Source organism: Hemiscyllium ocellatum, chromosome 43 (assembly GCF_020745735.1).
Source record: "Hemiscyllium ocellatum isolate sHemOce1 chromosome 43, sHemOce1.pat.X.cur, whole genome shotgun sequence".
NCBI lineage: Eukaryota > Metazoa > Chordata > Chondrichthyes > Orectolobiformes > Hemiscylliidae > Hemiscyllium > Hemiscyllium ocellatum.
In genome coordinates this window covers 12,240,925-12,255,271 of record NC_083443.1, presented here as the reverse complement: position 1 = coordinate 12,255,271, position 14,347 = coordinate 12,240,925, and the positions used below count along the sequence as shown (strand labels likewise).

General features: G+C 41.8%; 1 protein-coding gene across 2 annotated transcripts; it reads right to left on the bottom strand.

Moving 5' to 3' along the window:
• Positions 1-6,325: 6,325 nt before the first annotated feature.
• On the bottom strand, positions 6,326-14,042 carry LOC132835047 (GRIN2-like protein). Of its 2 annotated transcripts, none has more exons than XM_060854307.1 (2): positions 13,889-14,042; positions 6,326-9,742 (listed from the first exon to the last, which is right to left on the bottom strand). In XM_060854307.1, exon 2 carries the CDS (start codon positions 9,726-9,728, stop codon positions 7,893-7,895), a length of 1,836 nt encoding a protein of 611 aa, XP_060710290.1. In that variant the 5' UTR covers positions 9,729-9,742; positions 13,889-14,042; the 3' UTR covers positions 6,326-7,892. The 2 variants fall into 2 exon arrangements, with proteins under 2 accessions (XP_060710290.1, XP_060710291.1); XM_060854308.1 differs by lacking the exon at positions 13,889-14,042 and adding an exon at positions 13,834-13,879.
• Between the last annotated feature and the right edge of the window lie 305 nt (positions 14,043-14,347).

The following is a 14,347-nucleotide window of genomic DNA, read 5'->3' as shown; positions in this document are numbered from 1 at the left end:
ATAAATGACAGGCGTGCAGAGATCTTCATGTGACTCCGTGTCACTACTGTCCCAGGATTAACCTGCTCTGTGTACAATAATAAAGGCCAAGCTAAACAGAGGGAAACAGATGCTTCTGGGTGGTCTGTTCCTCTGTGTGTATCTATGTGTCAGCCAATCCTATGGTCAGTCAAATCAGTTGTTTCAGTAATAGGTTGACTGCCCATACACAAACAACAACATCAGGTGACTAAGCATTATGTTCTAGAAAGTACTGTTCTGGGAAAACTAGTATGACTGAGAAAAACAAGACCCCGTAACAAAGTGTAGCTTCTGCCAGCAAACTGATTTGAGCTATGATCATGCTATTTTTGGGTTTGGGTTTATCAGCTCCTTTTAAAAATGATGCCTTAGGTAGAATTACACCACTCTTATGAATGTGTTTGCATGAATCATTTGAAGAATATGAAAAACAAGAATTTTCTTGAGAAAAGTGTCTTCTATTGTATCCTGAGGAGTAGTCATATTTGTCAGTCAATCTTTCTCAATAAGATTCTATTAACCTCCCTACAACAAGCTTTAGATTAGTATCTCCGTGATTTCTAATGCCTATGCTGCTTAAATAATGGAGTAGGCCTTAAGACCATAAGAAATAGGGACAGGAGTGGGCCATTCAGCCCCGATGCCTGCTTCATCATTCAATATGATCATGGCTCATTGGACCTTCCTCACACCCACTTTCCTACGACTTTCCCATGATCCTTGATTCCTGACTGCTCAAGAATCTATCTCAGCCTTAAATACACACAAGGACTTTGTCCCCATAGCTCTCTATGGCAAGGTGTTTACATTTGTACAATTTACATTTGTAATTTTACAATCCATCTGCAGAATTCCAAAATTAAAATAATTTTGGAAGACAATGATTGAATCAACTATATTTTCCTCACCCAAAGCCTCGTTTTACAAAGTTCTTCCTCTTTGCTTATTTTTATTTTCTCATAAATCTCTTCAAGATAGTAATTTTACCAGTCTGCCATTTCTTCATTTTCAGTTCAAATTTCAAATGTGTCCTCTTTCTCTTAATACATTTGAATATCTGTGATTCATTATCTGTGATTTGATACCATTCCTGTGAAGATCCTGGGATACTTTATTCTGTTAAAGGGTCTACATAAATACAAATAGATTTAATTTTTTGTCTTATGCTTGATATTCTTCATAATTTTTTCTCATGATCTCACTTTTTCTTTTGTCCCTCTGATGTTGTTTATATCTTTCCCAGTTCCATCAGACCTCTGCTATTCTTTTAATTTGGTTAGGCCATTTTTGGAATACTGCGTCATATTCTGGTCTCCTTGCTGTCGGATGTTGTGAAACTTGAAAGGGTTCAGAAAAGATTTACAAGGATGTTGCCAGGGTTGGAGGGTTTGAGCTACACTGAGAGGCTGAATAGGTTGGGGCTGTTTTCCCTGGAGTGTCAGAGATTGAGGGGTGACCTTATTGAGGTTTATAAAATCATGAGAGGTGTGGATAGAGTAAATAGATAAGGTATTTTCTTCAGGGTAGGAGGAGTCCAAACCTAGAGGGCATAGGTTTAAGGTGAAAGGGGTAAGATTTAAAAGGAACCTAAGGGGCAACATTTTCACACAGAGGGTGGTGTGTGTGTGGAATGAACTGCCGAGGGGGAAGTAGTGTTCCTCATACAATTACAACATTTAGAAGGCATTTGGATAGATATAGAATAGGAAGGGTTTAGAGGGATATGGGCCAAGTGCTGGCAAATTGGACTAGATTAATTTAGGATATCTGGCCAGTATGAACAAGTTCGACTGAAGGGTCTGTTTCTGTGCTGCACATCTCTATGACTTTAATTTGTTTGCTCCTTCGGTTTTTTTCCCTCCACTGAAGATGTTGCCTAATAGTAATTTTGCTCTTCGGGATTATGCACAGGATGTTGCTCCGTCTTAAATACATTTTTGAGCTCCTTTCACTGTTCATCTATCATTTTTCCTCCTACTGTGAACAATTTCTGACTTGTCCTTTTAAAGCCAGCCTTGCCTAAACTCAATGTCTTGTTTTACCCTCTCAAAACCAAAACTGAATTCATTCATGAAATCATCACTTTAGCAATGCTGAATTCTCGGTGACATCCACAGCTGGCAGATCCAGTTGGGTCTCGCGGTCACTTGGTGTGGTGGAGTCTGTTGGCGGCCCCAGGTAAAGGATGTGTTACCCCCAGGCTTTAGTATGAAATGCAAATGCGTACATTATACAGTGTAATGGATTCAAATTCAATACCAAAGCTGGTAATCAGTAGTTCATTTATTGAAAATCACACCAAATATTTGCTGACACACAATATTAACACTAATAAGGATACTGAGATGAAAAAGCATTTTATCCAGTGGTCCCTAGACAGAGTGTATGATTAAGGTGGTACCCAGGCCATCTCAGGTTTTCTGACTATTTGATTGTTCTCTGACAGTTAGACAAACCTCTAACTATTTGGGTCTTTGCAAGTTTCTCAGTACTGAGTTGAGGAGAGTTTGTTTATTACAGCCTGCTGACCAGATCCTCATATATTGGGTTGTTAATCATTCCATTCTCCTGATGGTTATACAGATCCATAGATATTTCTGATATAACAATTTCATAAAATCCCATGTTGATTCCTCTCCACAGAATTAACACTAGTGCTGTAACCAATCTATGATTCTATAATACCTAGCTGTCTCAACATAATTCTGCTTCTATGATTAGTTTGAGATAACTTGACTGCCTCTAAGAATTAGCTGTCTGATCTCCACTTGTGTTTGATGATGTTAGTAACTTTTAGCAAAAAAAAAGCTTGACTTCCAAGACTGGCAAAGTAAAAAGTCAATTTTTCACCAAACCCAATATTTTTACAGATTTCCCACACTGACGGACAGTAGACCATAACTTTGACCTCCTTCTCCATTTACTCAATTGCATGTGCTTCGGCATGACACATGTTTGATTCTAACTTAGAAACTCACCAGTAGACCCAATACGTACAAGTCTGTCAACAATGTGATAACCAGTGCCTACCTTTACAAGGTGCTTCTGAGAGGTTTCACTTCGAACAAAGGTGCTTGTAAAACTGGACAGTAAAACAGGAGTGATGTACCTGAGTTGAATTACAGCCTGTAATGCTTCCTCATCAAGTCCTCATGGATCTGCAGTCTGTTATGATTGATTAGTTATCAGGAGGATCCAAAACAGCTCTGGCTTGAACTTGGGGAAGGTTGGAGGAGGGCAAGGGTCACACATACTCTGCTCGCGGATACTACCTCCGTATCTAGATAGTCTCAGTGGAACGGTAGCTGCATTTTCATATAATCAATATAGGTTCATTGCTAGTCAGGCAGAGGAGGGTGGTTCATTGGCCAACATAGATTCCTATTTTTAAGAAATCATTCACAGGATGTGGGTATCACTACTGAGGCCCACCCCAGTTAAGAGTCAACCACATTGCTGTGGGTCTGGAGTCACATGTAAGCCAGACCAGATAAGGGTCCTTTTCTTTCCCTGAGGACATTAGCAAAACAGATGGTTTTTTTAAACAAAAATGACTGCATGGTCACTATTAGGCTAGCTTTTCATTTTAGATTTTACTGAATGCAAATTCCACCATTGTTGGCATTTGAACTCTGTCCTCAAAACACTAATCTGGGAGTTCTGGATTACTAGTCCAGTGACATGACCGCTACACCACCACCTCCACAAATGCAAGCATTTCCACAAACAAAACCATAATCTCATTCAACTTCATTTGGGGTACGGTAGCAGTAACGTCACTAGACAATGAATCCAGAGAATCAAATATTCTGTGGATACAGGTTCAAATCCCACTTTAGCAGATGGTAAATTCCATATTCAACTGAAATCTGCAGTTAAAACTGGGTATAATGACAGCTGTGTGACCATTGTCCTAAACAGCATCTGGTACACAAATGGTCCACTATCCCTTGAAAGGAAGGAAATCTGTTCTCTGCACCTGGTCTGGTGTACATGTGACCCTAGGCAACAAATATGGGCCCTATCAGTGACATTCACATTACTTGAATGAATAAAAAAAAATGTAATGTTGATATTTCACTATTCTACCTCATTCAAATAGTTCCGTGGTTAATGACAGTCAGAGCAATTCCTTCTCACTGTCTCACTGATTGTCCAGCAAATAGAGGTTAAACAGATTGGTTCCCCTGTCTGAGGAACTCAACCAAATGCTCTCTACCCGTCATTAGTCTCCCCACTTCTAGTCTATGCAAGTGGGTGACTCCCATCATCATATTCCTGATGAGGGGCTTTTGCCCAAAACCTCGATTTTCTTGCTCTTCAGATGCTGCCTGACTTGCTGTGCTTTTCCAGCACCACACTCTCGACTCAACTGCCATCATCGGTCTGGTCAACCATTGGTAGTTGGAAAGCCTATTAATTCATCTTATTTTTGTTCAACGCCACATGCTTATTGGACAGTCAAGGTCCAATTTCCCTCATTGCTACTAAATATTACATTACTTTGGCAACTTAGAGTCATAGAAATGTACAGCTTGGTCCAACTCATTCATGCCAACCGGATATCCTAAACTAATCTAGTGCCATTTGCCAGCGCTGGGCCCGTATCCCTCTAAACTTTCCTATTCATATACCCAGCCAGATCTCTTTTTAAATGTTGTAATGATATCAGCCTCCACCATTTCCTCTGGTAGCTCATTCCATATACACACCACCCTTTGCATGAAAAGGTTGTATAATACGTGGAGTAATGGCTTTTTAAAATATTACTATAGTAACATTAATTGCTGTCTTATTGTTTTCCATGTTTTTCTCAACCAACTGGCCCTTTTGCAATCAATACTTTTTATTTGTAAAACTTAGGCATGTGGCTATTTAGGATTCACCCATATTGAATTGTAGGTCTCAAGATATTAATCCATAGAATCATCTTGTCAGTACCTAAACCAAGTTGATTAGTGGATGTGACTAAAAAAAATCCTTTTGAAGACTTCCGGGTCCCCTAGTTGGGGGTTCCTGGTATATAAGCCTGTGTATGTTTGCAAAAACCCATTGTTATTCTTGTAGTTCTTGCATAGTTTGTCCACATGGCATTAATATGATCTATAGCCAAGGTATGCATGCTATCATATCCTGCAAGACAGTGCCAGCAGCATGAATACTTGCCATCTACGTAAGTCTTAATCATATGTTGTCATACTATCCCTATCACCTTTCCTAGTTTAGCTTGTTTAATTCCTTGTGAATTACATTGGTACTGCTAGTCTAAAGGGATACATCGACTACACCATCAGCTTCTCTGATTGGTTATTTAGCTTGCGACTCTTTAGACCAGGACCAATCTCCGAAAAATGAATAGCCTCTCCTCCTCCATTGTAATATCACATAATTACATCTGATAATAAAAAGTAGCAATTCAATGGATTTTTGTTTTAGAAACCCCATTATTTCTAAAATAACAAACATTCTTATTTTTTTCTATCCTCTTCCACTGTTTGCCATACTTCAGTTTTTCTGTTTGACCTTAGATCTGTTACTTGTCCATTTTCACAGATCCCTGGTCATGACTGTGTTCACCAATGCCCCTTAGTAGCCCAATTTGTTCTTTAACTCATAAATATTTATGCTACGCTGTTTGTGGTCAAAAGCATGTATAGGTTAATGCACTGCCTCTTGCAAATCCCCTTTACGCTCAATGTGTTCTGAATTTATCTTCCTATTTTGCTCCATAATTTTCTCTCTTACAGGATTTTCTGACTTAGTAGTTTATGTGTTACAAACTGTAAACTCTGTTAGACTTTCTTTAAGTCTTCAAACAGAAATTTCTGGAAAAACTTAGCAGATTTGGCAGCATCTAGGAGAGAAATCAGAGATAATATTTCAGGTCCAGTGACCCTCCTTAGTTCTGATTTTTCTCCACAGATGCAGCCAAATCTGCTGAGTTTATCCAGTGCTTGCTGTTTTTGTTTCTTATTTCCAGCATCTGCAGTTCTTTCATTTCTTTTCTTCCAGTCTTTCATTTTTTTGCTAACTGCCTCTTAATTACCCTGTTTTTTTTTTCTCCCTGTCCCTTATATAACTGAGTTCTATTTTTTTCTATTACATCATTAGTGTTCTTCACTTTCACATTGCATACAAATTACTCACCCATATAAGGGTCATTTTGCCAATTTCTAACACCATTTTCGTATTTTGTATCTGTCTATCAACCCATTCTATGATCATTTTGCAACCTACATCATTCTCTACAATCTTAAAGATCAGTTTTATCATTCCGTTGACCCTGCAAGTTTTTTTTGCTTCAATTTATTTTATCATTCTTTCTGTAATATAAGAATTTTGTTTTAATTTTATGTCATAGTTTTCCATTATTTGATGCTGTGCATGTGAACTTTCAGACGGTATTTGACAAGTAGACCTTTAGCAAAATTAAAATGCAAGGGATTAATAAGACAGTGACAATATGGAAATAAAATTGTCTAAGGAAGCGTAAGCACAGTGGTAGTGTATGATTGTATCTGATGCTGGAGGGAGAAGGCTCAGTGGTTAATATTAGAATCCAGTAGTCTTTTTGATGATATACATTAGTGGCCTGGACTTGGTTAAACAAGGCATGAATTCAACATTTGCAGATGACATGAAACTTGAGAATGGAGTAAACAATGAGGAGGATAGTTATAGACTTGAGGACATAGATAGATGAATATGGAGAGAGAAACAGAGTTAACATTACGAATCCAGGGACCTCTTGCCAGTTCTGATGAAGGGTCACTAGACTTGAAACATTAACTCGTGTTTATTCTTTCACAGATGTTGCCAGATCTGTTAAGTTTCTCCACAACCTTCTATTTGTTGCTTCAGATCTCCAGTATCTGCCATTCTTGATTTTATCTAAGCTGAAAAGGACATTGGATCGAGGTGTTCAATTTCATGAATGGTTATGATGGGGTACAAATGGAGAAACAGTTTCCAATGACAGAAGGGTCAGTAACTAGGGGTACAGGGTCTAAGATGATTGACAAAAGAACCAGAGAGGATATGACTGAACCATTTGTTAGATAGTAAATTGCTGTGATCTTAAATACATTGCCTGAATGTATTGGGATGCAGATCCAGTAGTGACATGAAAAAGAAATATACTTAAAGAGGAAAGAATTACAAGGCCATGGGGAAATTGCAATCTAGTGAAACAAATTAAATAGCTCTACTAAAGAGCCAGTACAGGCACATTGGGCTGAATCTCCCTCTTTGGTTTCATTATATTTCTGAGTCTATAGGGGTACCATATACAAGATGACCAGCCCAACCTGGGAAACTAATATCAATCATCTAGCTGTCTTGCCTCAGTTTTCATCATTACTTTTGGTTCACTGTTACACTTTCAATTAATTAACTGGTTCACCTCACCACATATTTGACAAGGATCACAAATTTGTCAAAGGTTAATATTCTTCAATGCAGCAAAAACAAGACGGTTAAAAGCATAATGCAAAACATGTCCTTTTGTCCCCATCACTGATACTGTTACAATCATTTTACCATTGTCTTTATCCTCCCCTACCTGAGCACCCAGTGTTTGCACCCATACATGTACTGAAACCTCACCTTTTTATTAGTAGCTTATAATCTACTGGAAAAATTGTCTTACATTTTCTGATGTCCCTACCCTCTCTACAGCTTCTTATTTAGCTACCCTGTTAAATATTTTGAAAGAATAGTTAGTGTATTATAAATAAACATTTACTAAATAATGAGTTTTGACATTTATGGGTCAACATTAAATTAAGGGAAAAACCAGAACTGTTTTTATGTCTTGGGAATACCGCTGAAACATCCAACAATTATTATACTTTTCCAGTGGGTAAAGCTATTCAGTCTATTGCAGCACTGGAACGCACACAGCATGTTGGATGTCTTAAAGTAGACATCATATTCCTAAAACCTGGCAAGTGTCTTTTCTCTTTCACTCGGTGTTCCACCACACGTGTTCCATCATCATTAACATCCAACTGCTTCACCGTCTTTTCAGCTGTCGACATCTTGTCCCTTTCATGTTGTTCTATCTGAATTTCCAGATGTTTCTGGATTGCCAGCCCAAGGACCTCAGGATCAACAGAGGCTCCATAGACTTCCCACGTCATTCCTTTGTCATCCCATTTCACTTCCCTGACTGGAGATTCCTGGATTAGCTGATTCTCTTCAAGGTTAACCTCTGGGAACATATGAACTAGGCAACTGTCAGTTGGAGACAGGGGGCTAGTGCCTACTGACCTGCAGTCAACTGCCAAGGAGGTCTGTACTCCTGCATCTTTATGTTCCAGTTGATGATGATATTGAAGGGTCAGGTCAGTTGTCATAGTCCACATGTCTTGTGTTCTCACATGCGCATCATTATTTGGACTGCTTGGCAATAAAGGGGGAGTACACTTTTCAAGTTCCACTTTATTCCTATCGAAAGTGTTGTGAGAATTCCTGTCAGTTGCAGCATGGACAGCTTCATTTTCCAGTGTTCCGTGGCATTTCAGAAGATGTCTTGCATCCAACCCTGATTCACTCACTGAAGACACCAACCTTGGGAATGCCAGAATCCCCGAAACTGGCAGCGGATGACAACATGCATCAACGACAGTTCCTCTTCCAGATTCACTGACGGAACTGACTAGTCTCGGAAAGAGATGAATAGCAGGGATTGGCAGTGAATGACAATAAGCAGGAGTAGTGTCTTGAATCGTCAAACCAGACATCAAGTGGCTTTGGTGTCCTGTGCATGTTTGATTACCCATTAAACTATTTTGATGTGTGGCAACTCCTTCCCGATATGTAATGTTACTCTGACCCGAGGAAATTGTCTCATTTTCTGTCACATTATTGCCTTGATAATGTTTACCAGAATCCTGGTCAACCTTGACACTTGGACAATTGGGAGAGTTCTGTGAAAACATGAAATGGCCCTGATGCATGGGACTGCATATGTCATTCACTATACTATTGGCTTGGAAGTCTGCAACAGTTGTATTTTCCCTGTCATTTTCTTGATGCCTAATGTCAACCTCACTCTCTGATATATTGATCACAATCTTCTGGTTACATTCTTTAGATGTCATTTCACCTGGAGAAGGTATACCATAATCTCTGCCGGACACAGGAGCCTGATATGCACCAGCAGTCTTACTATGCGCAGTATCAGCTGGATAACAGCTCTCCCTGTAATCACAAATGATGTCTGAGCAACTTCTGTGCATCACCTTGGCTTGCAATTTTCCCAGGTTTGAGTCTGCACCTAACATTGCGTCTGCTTCCCTTCTCATGGAGAAGTTCGTGTTTCTGTGGCTGTTGCTGTGAATTTTCAAATTTTCCTGGAGTATTGGGAGGTCAGCAGCACGATCAGCGTCAGGGATGGTTCCCATTTGGAAGCAGCGACATAAGGGGATCACAGTGAAATTATTTTGTGGTGTGAAACAATTCGGGTGATAAGGGCACCACATATCGGTTTCATCTGAGCTCAATGGAGAGACAAAGCCACTGAGGGTCTTCCTTAGCTCCTGTTTAATTGTTGGCCTTTCTTCTATGCTGTCCCTTCTGGGGAATAGGGTGGCAGACGAACTTTTTGAAAGGGGGAAACAATCTGGTTCCAGAGAGTTATGACATGTTGTGTCTTGGGTTTCCTGGAAGGAATATTCAGATAGCCTTCGACTGTAGGTAGCCATTCTAAACTGAGACTCTGTGGGAATGAGAACCAATATTAAAAAAGGAACAATAAGTCGAGGATATATATATCAATCATCACCACCTCCCCCCACCCCAGCCTCCAACCTATCCAGAAGCAAAAGTCACGCCGGAGTACACCTTTACAATCAAATATCACAGCATACACGTGGACTATCATTTTGCACTGGCCAACAGAATAATCCCACTGTCCACCTGCTGCAGATTATGCCAATTCAGTTGCATATCCAGATACTTTTTAAATGTTCAAAGGGCTTCTGACTCTGTCACCCTTTTAGGCAGCGAGTTCCAGAATCCTACCATCTTCTGGGTGAAAATGTTTACCTTCAAATTCTTTTTAAACCTTCTACTTCATACACCAAATTGAGACCCCATGTGATAGCCCTCTCAAAAGGTGAATATGGCTTTCCCCTCTACCCTCTCTTGACTCCTCATTATTTTATACACTTCAATTTGGTCTCTAATTCTGACTCCAGCTTCATGCTTCAGTGTCTTCACAGCATTTTTGGTTGAACTCTGCATAAGCAGTTACAATCACTCTTGTCCTTTCTTTCTTCCCTTCAATAACCAAGGGCTAATGTAGCCAATTGCACTGTACCCTACTCCCATTTCAGCTCAAACAAATCTAACACAGACCCAAAACTTAACCTGAGGTCATGATATTCAAATGCTTGAATTTCAGTGTTTCATTTCGTTGTCAAAGTCATGAATTTAGGGTGATAATTGTAGGATTTACAGTTATGAAATATTTAAGATGAGGAAAGACAGTGCTGTCAAACAGAGAACCCTACAATCTCTGCACAGTCTCCTCCTGCTTCTTAAATAGCTCAAATGTTTTGATTTATATTGAATTACCTGGACACCCATCTCATAAATATGAAAGGCCTTTGTCCGAAGATTATCCTTATCTGCTTTAACACGTTATTATGGACCAGGTCAGACGCCCTCAAAACATTAAAAAAGGTAGCCCAGAACCTAACTACTTTTATTCTTCTAGGCAAATGTTTAGATCAAATTACCTACAGTATGGAAACAGGCCATTTGGCCCACCAAGTCCACACCGACCCTCCGATGAGTAACCCACCCAGACCCACTCCCCTACATTTACCCATGAGTAGGTGTTCGGGCCCACTGTACCCTGAAGGTGGCGATGCAGGTTGAGAGAGTGGTCAAGGCATACAGCATGCTTTCCTTCACTGAGTCAAGGACAGAAACTCCGCCCCCCCCCCCCGGTCCTCACCTTCCACCCCACCAACCTCCGTGTATATTGCATCATCCTCTGCCATTTCCGCCACCTACAAATGGACCCCACCACCAGAGATATATTTCCCTCCCCACTTTCCACAAAGACCATTCCCTCCGCGACTCCCTCGTCAGGTCCATGCCCCCGATGATCCCACTCTCTCGTCCCAGCACCTTCCCCTGCCACAGCAGCAATGGCAAAACCTGTGTCCACACCTCCCCCCCCACCTCACCTCTGTCCATGGCCCCAAAGGAGCTTTCCACATCCACCAAAGTTTAACCTGCACTTCCACATTTCTTTTACTATATCCTCTACATGTACAGTCTCCTCTACATTGGGGAGACAGGATGTCTACTTGCAAAGTGCTTCAGAGAACATCTCTGAGACATCTGCACTAACCAACCCCATTGCCCCGTGGACAAACACTTCAACTCCCCCTCCCACTTCCACTCCATCAAGGACATGCAGGTCCTGGGCCTCCTCCATCACTACTTCCTAACCACCTGACATCTGGAGGAAGAACGCCTCATATTCTGCCTCGGGACCCTCCAATCCCATGGCATCAATGTGGATTTCACCAGTTTTCTCATTCCACCTCCCCCACCTTAACCCAGTTCCAACCTTCCAACTCAGCACCACCCTCATGACCTGTCCTCCCTGTCCATCTTTCTTCTACCCTATCCGCCTCACCCTCCCCCAGACCTATCACCATTTCCCCAACATTCATGTACCTATCGCACTCTCAGCTACCTTTCCCCCCCCACCCCACCCCCCTCCCATTTATCTCACCACCCCCTCGGCTCACAGCCACTTTCTGATGAAGGGCTTTTGCCCTGAAAAGTTGACTCTCCCGCTCCTCGGATGCTGCCTGACCTGTTGTGTTTTTCCAGCACCACGCTCTCAACTCTGATCCCCAACATCTGCAGTCCTCACTTTCTCCTATTGAGTACAAGAGCTGGCAGGTCATGTTACAGTTGTATAGGACTTTGGTTCGGCCACATTTGGAGTACTGCATATAGTTCTTGACGCCACATTACCAAAAGTATGTGGATGCTTTGGAAAGGGTGCAGAGAAGGTTCACCAGAATGTTGCCTGGTATGGAGGGCGCTAGCTATAAAGAGAGGTTGAGTAAATTAGGATTAACTAATGAAAGATGGAAGTTGGGGGGGGGGGGGGGGGGTGGAAGAGGGACCTGATTGAGATCTACAAAATCATGAGAGGTATAGACAGGGTGGATAGCACGAAGCTTTTTCCCAGAGCGGGGGACTCAGTTACGAGGGGTCATGAGTCCAAGGTGAGAGGGGAAAAATTTAAGGGAGATATGTGTGGGAAGTTCTTTACGCAGAGGGTGGTGGGTGGCTGGAACCCATTGCCAGTGGAGGTGGTAGAGGTGGGCATGATAGCATCATTAAAATGTATCTGGACAGATACATGAATGGGCAGGGAGCAGAGGGATACAGATCCTTAGGAAATAGGTGACAGGTTTAGATAGAGGATCTGGATTGGTGCAGATCTGGAGGGCCGAAGGGCATGTTCCTGAGCTGTAATTTTCTTAGTTGTAATTCATCTGGCCTGCACTATCCTTGGACACAATGGACAATTTAGCATGGCCAATCCACCTAGCCTGCACATCTTTGGATTGTGGGAGGAAACTGAAGCACCTGCAGCAAACCCACACAAACATGGGGAGAATGTGCAAGCTCCACAGAGACAATCACCTCAGGCTGGAATCGAGCCCAGGTCCCTGGTATTGTGAGGCAGCACTGTGTCACCCTGCCACTCCATGTTGGTGCATACCTGCATAATATATGTATTAGTATGGTGTATGCCAGTATGGTGTACTTGTGTGATCATCAGTTATGTATCAGTACAATGTGATTTGTTGGAAAGGCATGCGTTATATAGTGGTACACATCACTAGTGGTATGGGGTGTGTGTGTGTCACTCTGGTGGCATTCTTGGTAAGGTTTTTTTTTAAAAAATGGAATGTGCATCAAAACAAGTAATGTCTGTTCTGGACCCAGAGCACGGTGGACGAGGAAAGAGGATTAAATGAGGAGTGAGTCAGTGTCTGTGAAATACAAAAAGAAATTGGGATAGAAAATAGAACAGTCAGTAGGGCTGAGACATGGAACAAATCACAACGACAAGCTGTGACATGAAGCTACCTCCGAGAGAGTGAGGGGGTCACAATGAGGAAGAGGCAATAATATGAGGCCAGTATTGAAGCTGAACAGAGATATTCGGAGCTGAGGCTCCTGAGTCACACGCCCAGGCTCAGGGAAGGGGGAAGGGATCAGGGATAGGCAGCAACAGATTCATTCAGAGATTACATTGCCTGACGGTCGGGGATGTCGCTTTTTACAAAAGCAGCCTCTGATCTAATCCGCCCGGTCCTTGTGAAAAAGCAAGATGAGCTCTTGATTCCGTCTGTGCACAGCCATTGAAAGAGGCGTTGCCGACCCAACAAACCGAGAACCTAGTCCGAGGGGGTTTTGTCTTTAAACAATACAAGAAAAGCTGAACATTATCATCGAGACGATCGATTTGAGAGAGCAACAGGCCGCATACCTGCTGATAACATTCCCGCTCACAACATACACACACACATACACACACCTCGCCTCTCAACAAGCTGCTGCTCAGATCAAAACAAACATTAATTATTGTGATTATTTATATTGTTACAGGGCGAAGAACTGGGGGAGGTAACCGTTCCTGTGGAGTATTTAAAAAATATTTTGCCTTTCGGCGGTTCCTAACGCCATTGACTGCCTCTCAGAATAAATAATAACAATAATGAGAATAAAAAATAGTCAAAGAAACAGCAGACCGCCAGCCACCTAGTACGTTGCTGAAGAAATCTCTTCAGGAGCTTTTTGCCAGTCGTCAACTCACCGTTTCTGGAGCCGGGTGGGAGGGCGATCCGGAATATCTACAAGTTTTCAGAAGCCTTGCAATGATTATTGTTTGTGTGATCCCCTCCCCGCCTACACAGTATTCTAGAAATGAGAAGTTTCTGAAATGACAGCAGCTTCTCGAATCCCTCCACACGTTGCATGCAGGCGAAATGAAGAGAGAGGGAGACAGAGAGAGAATAAATAAATCTCCTTCTCATCCGATTAAGGTAGTGCCTTCGCCGTCTGGCAGCAGCTTCCTGCAATCAGGTGCACTGGCTCTTGATTTCATTTCATTTTCACTCAGAAGTGATTGTAGCCAATCGGTCCCCCAATTTCTCCCCTTGCCATTCTTTGCAGTCCAACTCCCACTGTCTCGCGTGTGTCTGCCCCTTTGGATCGGCCTCTCTCTGCCTTCTGAACTGCTATGTCCCCGTGTAACTATGTTCCATTCGCTGCT